The sequence below is a fragment of the Thunnus thynnus genome, chromosome 5 (genome assembly GCF_963924715.1).
Source record: "Thunnus thynnus chromosome 5, fThuThy2.1, whole genome shotgun sequence".
NCBI lineage: Eukaryota > Metazoa > Chordata > Actinopteri > Scombriformes > Scombridae > Thunnus > Thunnus thynnus.
The window spans coordinates 8,521,452-8,529,039 of NC_089521.1; the positions used below are offsets into that span (position 1 = coordinate 8,521,452).

Sequence of the window (7,588 nt, forward strand, 5' to 3'; positions counted from 1 at the left end):
CATGGTGTCAGTCTTTGTAACAGTGGCTCAGACTACATCAAAATACTGTATATGATTTAAACAAAGCACATACTGTATAACCACGATCGGGTGATTCATTGGTGGTCTGTCAGCATTACTGTGCAAACAGGAAGTGGCTTTTTTCTTTCCAATCTCAGATCAGGCAGCAGGAGGAAGTGGAGAAGAAGGCAGAGGTTGCCATGGAGATGTCGGACCTGGTGGTCTACTGTCAGCCACGCAGCAAGGAGAAGGACCGCTTTGGTAAACACATGCAGATGCACGTATTGAACAGAAAGACCAGTGCTCACAAGCATCATGATGCTGGGAAAAATTTCATACTTCAGACCACAAGGTGGTCTGAAGTATGAAGAGAGAGAGAGAGAGAGAGAGAGAATACCACCAACAAAGACACCTTACTTTCTCTTGTCTTCACAAAGACTGTTATCTTCCTCAGTGCAGTTTCTCCTTTGGTGTGTTGGTAACAGTGGCAGGTAGTAGTTAGCAGTTGACAGCTAGATAGTTGTTTTGATTTAAAAAAATATATCCAAAGATGATATTTACTCTTCTGTTCTTGATGATTAATGTTGTTACCTCCTCTTAAGAGTCTTTTCTGAAGATTATTTGAAGCAAATTTGCAAAATGTCCAATTTTAGGTCCAAGTTTGAGATGTCTTCAGGAGCCCATCTCTGGTGCAGCCACTCTCTCATAAACACTCCTTACTCCTTACCTGAATATAAACTGTGTAGTAGCATCTGAACTTCCTAGCCTACAATTGTAGAACTAACTGCGTGCAAATAATGTCTGAACATCTAACAACCAAGCAAGATTTCCCTCCACATCTGTTAGTTTGAGACACTGCCAAATATTAAGGCCAAGTTTCTAGCTGCATTTGATTTCTACTTCTTAAATTATTTGTCTGATATTTAGAGAATATAATAATATTCTAAATATTATAAAAAAGGCTTGTAAAAATATAAAGTAGAGTCATTAAATGATATGTCTAAGAAAATGAAAGAGGTGGAAGAACAAAAAGACAAATTTGTGCAACAGGCATGTTCAAGTGCAGAATTTGTCTAAACAAGGAGCAATAGGCTGAATAAATCTGATTGTTTGAGTGTAGTTCAACAAGAGTCAGCTTCATGAACCTGAAGCTAGGCAGCAGGCACAGCAACTAACAGTAATATGTTCAAATGAAATCAAGACAGAAATTGTCTATTTGATCATTTTTGTGTTTTCCTCTATAAAACTTTCAGAAGGTTTCCTTTCTCTTAAAAGTAGCTTTTAAAAGGGTTTGTGGTTTCCTTATTCACAGAAGCAAGGGTCATCAAGCATCTCCTGGTAGTAGCTTAATATTTAGCGTAAAGATATGAGAAATGTATCAGGTATCAATCTTCTCATCTAATCCAATAAGCGTACTGTACTTCCTAAAAAATTTTTGAACTATTCCTTTAAACAAATACATGTAAATATGATCTAATACTCAAGTAAATGCTATGACCTTAACTGCAGTATGACCAAATTAATCTTACACTACTTACATATTGTGATAAAATTTACACATAGTGAGCCCACAGGTGACCAATGAGAAAATAGTGCATTTGTCTTTTTGTGGCATCTTCCCACCTAAACAGTTCATTCAGTTGTGTGAAAAAAGCCTTTTTAGCTGTGATTATATATTATAACCAAATTTGGTTATATTATTATGTATATATGGTAATATTTTATCTATAATGTGCAGTTTGACAGTTTGATCCACAATGTGTGAGCCAGTTGTTCTGGGTTTGTACAAATTCATTTGGAAATGGAAGTCAGTAACTCACTGCCTCCACCATGCATTGTACAGCTGTTCCTCTTACTCTCAGAGGAAAAACTGAATGCTTTGAGCTGGTGTACTGCACCTTATTTAGTGAGGACCTGCCTTTTACACCACAACTCAAAGTTCTGAAACAAACAGGATGTGACCAAAGGGAAAGATCTAACGACCAGGCAGTTTCCTGTGTCACAACGATCTAAATTTAGAAATACACTGAGGTATACATTAACTCCATTCATACCACAACCATCTTTATCAGATGACTCAGATTTTGGAGAATGTACATCACAATGCACAAGTCAGTTATTATGACCATATAATTTCTATCATATGGTTCAGTAGAAAGTTTTTGTATCTTGTAGTCTAATTGTTGAAACAGAAAACTTTATTTATTTTGATAAAATCCTCTATTCTTAAGATATTTCCTATTTGTTGATATCACCTGATAGAGACTGATACCGTTCAGCTGACCCTGCACCCGTTCTCTCTGCCTCTACAGACCGTTTTAACTACAAAGAGATCCGCTCCTTTGTGGAGAATAAGACGCCAGGGAAGAGCCGCACCAAGGATTTCCTGCAGTACAACCGCAAGTCGCTGAGTCGGATCTACCCAAAAGGCCAGCGTGTGGAGTCCTCCAACTATGACCCCTACCCTCTGTGGGCTGTTGGCTGTCACATGGTGGCTCTCAACTTCCAGACTGCAGGTAGATTATCTGGGCTGTAGAGGAACCTGTTGGGACATCAGGTTCTTGACACCGCTTGACAGTGCTAACCTTTGAGGCTAGGGGTTACTGTGTACTATGACCAGTATAATGTGTGTGTGTCCTCCCAGATAAATACACCCAGCTGAACAGTGCCCTCTTCAGTCTGAATGGACGTACGGGTTACATTCTGCAGCCGGAGCTTATGCGCTATGATACCTACGACCCTCATCAGGAGAAGAAGAAAGTCAAGTACAACATTGTGGTTAGGGTATGTCTGTAAACACACAGCTGAAACAGCAGAATGCTAACCTTGACCAGCATTAAGCACAACTTTAACAGCACTACTTTATATTCAACCCACAACATTATGCTCGACTGTTAAACAGCATTAAGCACAACCAACTGCAATATTTATGGTAGTCTAATTTCATCACTTTCACGTAGAGCCAGAAAACCACAACTCTTGAAAGAAAGTTTTGTGACAGTCAAGTCGGCACATTTAAAAGACAACAATATGAGAAATTCTGTCATGAATTACATGAAAGTCACTTTTCTTGCTTTCTTATCACCAAACTCAGCAATAAGATTTGTGTAATTAATCTTTTCACATTACACCCTTTTCAATAAATAAAATAGCGAACCCACACAATCTGTCCTGAAACACTGATGTACAGAAATAGTTCTTGATTTGTTTCAACTTTGAAAAGCTGTGCTCTCCCAATGCCACAGTCACTGGGATATGTATATATTGTATGTAGGTATCTCTGAGTGTCCTCAGCGCTTGGAACAGGTGATTCTGTCAAGGCTTTTTGGATGTTCTGAAGAGAATTTATGTTGTGTCTTCTGCAGGTGATTGCTGCCAGACACCTTCCAAAGCCCGGCCGCAGCATCGCCAGTCCATTCGTAGAGATCGAGCTGTGTGGACACACTGAGGAAAAGTTTAAGACCATCGTCTATCGTAAGGAAAGGGGGGAGCGGGTGACTGAAAGTTATGGCACAGAGAGAGGGGAGAGGGAGAACTTATAATAATGTGTGAATCAGGTTTAGCTTTAGATTTGTGATTAGTTTGTAAGAGCAGGCGACAGTCTTTGTATGATGGCAGCTACCTTTGTGGTCATGTGAACAGTGCTGTCTTTCTGCCGGCTGCAGGAGATAACGGTCTGAACCCGGTGTGGAAAGCCCCGGCTGAGCCTGTGGTCTTCACCGTGTATGAGCCTGAGCTTACCTTCTTGCGCTTTGTGGTCAATGAGGAGGATATGTTCTCAGACCCCAACTTCCTGGCTCAGGCCACGTTTCCTGTCAAAGGCATCCGCTCAGGTGGGAACACACATAACTCTCAACACAAAATACTCACTGTCAAGCAAGACCATTACTTAACATTAGTCATTCCCTGGGAGCAGGAATTTATTAAACGGCAATTACTTTATTACCTTCAGGTCTTTTAAAACAAGTCAGATTCGCTTCAGAGAAACTATTGATTTTCCTAATTATTTAATTTGGAAAAGAAAAGTTAATTAAACTTTCACGGGAGAAATATTACACACAGCATCTTTTTGAAAAATGGTGATCCTCAGCTTTGGCACTGATCTACAAGTCTCTGGAACACCATTCTTCAAAAAGATATTCCGTCATCTGGTGTTTTGATGATGGTGGTGGAGAGTGCTGTCTAACACGTCAGTCCAAAATCTCCCATAGCTGTTCAACAACTTGCAGTGACCCTTCCCTCTAAGGGGACAATGGGACCCAAACCATGCCAGCATAATGCCCCCCACAGCATAACAGAGTCACCAGATCCCCTCACTGTAGGGGTCAAGCATTCAGACCTTTACCAGTTTTTCCTTTAATTTGTCACCCGTCTGTATATATACACACACCGGGAACACCTATAGGAACACCTGTGCAATCTAATGCAATCCAATACAACAGCTCTGCCATAAATTCTACTTTCATGAAGCTTATACATTTACAGTTTTTGCTCACATTGTCAGAGAGGTGATAATTCTACTTTATGTTTATTATTGAGGTCATAGTGGGTGGTGGTGGTGTACAGGAATGCGTCATACTGAAAAGTGTTCCACCATACAGATAAAGGTGGGTGGTTGAGCTCAATAATAAACATGAAGCAGAATTATCACCTTTAGATTTCACAGGTGTTCCTAATAAAGTGTTCGGTGAGTGTATATTAACATATGACAACAAAAGCAGACATGAATGTAACCCTGAAGGACTGCCTTCAGTATCTCAAGGAGGTGAATAAACACCAGCGGCTCTCTGATAGGTGTGAGGAACCCATTTGTTTTGTAAAAACTTTACACTTTACAAACTAACACACAGCAAACATCTGTGCAGTTTGTACTTGATGAGTACCTTTATAGAGAAAAGATATTTGGGGAAATGTGCTCTCTTTCTTGCAAGTTAGGCAGAAGGCTGATCTCAATCTGATGTCTGTGCATTTGCATTAAGTTGAGAGCATTTTGCCTATTTAAGTCTGTTTCAAGTTGTGGTTACTGGAGATGAGCATCTAAGCGCAGTGACTTCCTGGAGTCCCCGCTGCTTGACTGATACAAAACTCTTTCTAAAACCACAAAATGTTGTTTCTACATGTCAGCGTGGGATGAAACAAATCAGATAGGACATCCTAATGAGTTTTAGATGTGCTGGTAGACACATTTTGACACCTTTGGACAGAGCCAGTCTAACTGTTTCCTCCCACTTCCAGTCTTTATGCTAAGCTAAGCTAACTGTCTCCTGACTGCTTCATATTGAACGCACACGAGAGTGGTATCAATCTTCTCATCTAGCTTTCAGCAAGAAAGCAAATAAATGTATTTCCTAAAATGTTGAACTTCGCTCATGTGTACTGTGGTGTGTTCACTGTCATCACATCAAGTCTGTGAGGGTGATAGGCCGTTTGTGGATGTGCCGTTATACAGGATTTAAGACCTCACTCATTTCCATGGCGATGAATCAAAATATCCATAACTCATCAGCATTTTTCTGAATTGCTCTTATGGTACCGACATTGGCAATTTATGCAGGATAAACCTTATTACAGTAATGATAATAAAAAATTGATTTTAAGCAGTCAAATGTGAAGATTTGCTGCTTTTTTTCTGTGTTGTATCATTTTAATTGAGTATCTTTGCATCAGGACGGACAAAACAAGCAATATTTCTTTTACATTTTATAGACTAAAATATGAATCATTGATTAATTAAAATCAATTAATTGATTAATTAAAATGAATCAGTTAATTGAAAAAAGCAATTGACAGATTAATCAGTGAATACCCTCATGAACAGCTGACTGAATGTTTTGTGTTCTTACAGGTTACCGCTCTGTACCACTAAAGAACGGCTACAGTGAAAACTTAGAGTTAGCCTCTCTGTTGGTCTACATCAATGTCCAGCAGGCAGGGGTGAGGACACACACTAACGATACACACATACTACATACTGTATATGTGCAGTGTGACAGTATATGACTGTGATCTTCTACCTGCTGTCCCTCAGAAAGCGGAGGAGGAGCTGTACTCGTCCTCCAGCCAGCTAAAGAAAAAGCAGGCGGAAGTCAGCGCTGAACCCTTCCTGTATGACACACACACCAACATTCAGCGCTCTGCCCTCCCCCGCCAACACAACAACCTCATGAGAGAGTACAGCACCAGCGAGAAACACAAGTAAGCCTCAAACTCACCGGGTGCTGGTGAACACTAGGTGGTTAAACAAAACGACAATGAAATTACATTCCTGGATGTGTTCAAATGAATTTCCACTGTATATTCTGTGTGTCCCAGGTCAAAAGAAAAGAAGATAAACAACAGCAAGTTCTATTCCTGAGGACTCAAACGAACCTCACCTGTCCCTCCTGCTTGAGTGATGAAGAAGAATTGCATTGTAATTTTTTCATTTTCATACAAGAATGGTCCCAAAGAAGTCAAGAATCCAATGTTCCTCAATGGTTTTATATTTATTTAAGGTACGAAAGCAGTGGTCTTAATATTTTGTCAAATATAGAAATATAGGGACATGTTCTCAGGGGGGTTCTCTCTCTATAGGCCTTCTGTGAAATGTAGGAAACCATTATTTTAAGTAGAACTGTGCGAGGCAGGTCGGGTGGACTCCTTTTACGACAGTGAACATGTGAGGTTGTAACATTTCTTCTCTCCGCAGCCAGCCTGTGTAGTGCTGAACAGTTCTGCATTCAATCTGTAATCAAACTGCATCACTGCATTAGAGGTGGACAACACTTATATTTAGGTGATATTTATTTTTAATGAAAGAGGAGAAGCAAAACAGTTTCACTGCAATACAGTAGATTGTCCTTCTGCCAGGGAGCTTGTGTTGAATTCATCTTTTTTTTGCGTCTGGTTTCAAATACTGATGAGTGTAATAGACAGAGACACACAGGCTGCACTAACTCTGCTGATGATGACGTAGAAAAGTTGTTGTTGCTCTGTAGTTTCACCTGTGTGACATTATTTTCTCTGTACGGTGATGTTTGTGTTTTATCTTTGAAAGTGAAGTCAGATGAATGAAAATGTAATGAGAACATTTCATGTATTTAATTTGTACCGCACTTTTCATTCGTATTGAATCTCAGAGTTGTTGACTTATGTTGTAATGTTTATATCTCTGCTATAATTCCTCTGTGACCTTCTTATGAATTGAGCCAATAAAGTATGCTTGGTGGAACTTTAGCTCTGTTTCATCTTTATATCCAAAGCTGTTGGCAGTAGATGGAAGACATGATATCCAAATATATTCTGGCATTTACGTTGATATTTCACAATATCAATGTAAATGCCATATTGTCAGCTGTACTTTATTCTGTGACTGTGAGTCATTTTTGTGTTCCTGTGGTAAAAAAATGTTGATGACAAAACCAACAATAGTGGTGCAATTAGCTGGTATCACTTTTTATAAGCAGTCTACTTCTCCACCCACTACCTTCACCAGAGGTAGTGGGTGGGTTTCCAATTTCCTCATCACTATAAACTGACATACAATATAAGTAATGGTGGAAGAAGTACTCAAGTAGAAATACCAACATGTACAAATACTCAATAACAA

General features: G+C 39.5%; 1 protein-coding gene across 2 annotated transcripts in view; it reads left to right on the forward strand.

Annotated features, from left to right (window-relative positions):
• The window catches only part of plcg2 (phospholipase C, gamma 2), a 43,710-nt gene extending 36,495 nt beyond the window's left edge, over positions 1–7,215 (forward strand). For both annotated transcript variants that reach the window (XM_067589022.1, XM_067589021.1), the window contains exons 26-33: positions 159–261; positions 2,313–2,516; positions 2,645–2,784; positions 3,366–3,474; positions 3,666–3,833; positions 5,846–5,934; positions 6,029–6,195; positions 6,313–7,215. In XM_067589022.1, coding sequence (XP_067445123.1) covers positions 159–261; positions 2,313–2,516; positions 2,645–2,784; positions 3,366–3,474; positions 3,666–3,833; positions 5,846–5,934; positions 6,029–6,195; positions 6,313–6,355 — 1,023 coding nt within the window. In that variant the 3' untranslated portion in view covers positions 6,356–7,215. The remainder of the gene's footprint in view (positions 1–158; positions 262–2,312; positions 2,517–2,644; positions 2,785–3,365; positions 3,475–3,665; positions 3,834–5,845; positions 5,935–6,028; positions 6,196–6,312) is intronic.
• The last annotated feature ends 373 nt before the right edge of the window (positions 7,216–7,588 follow it).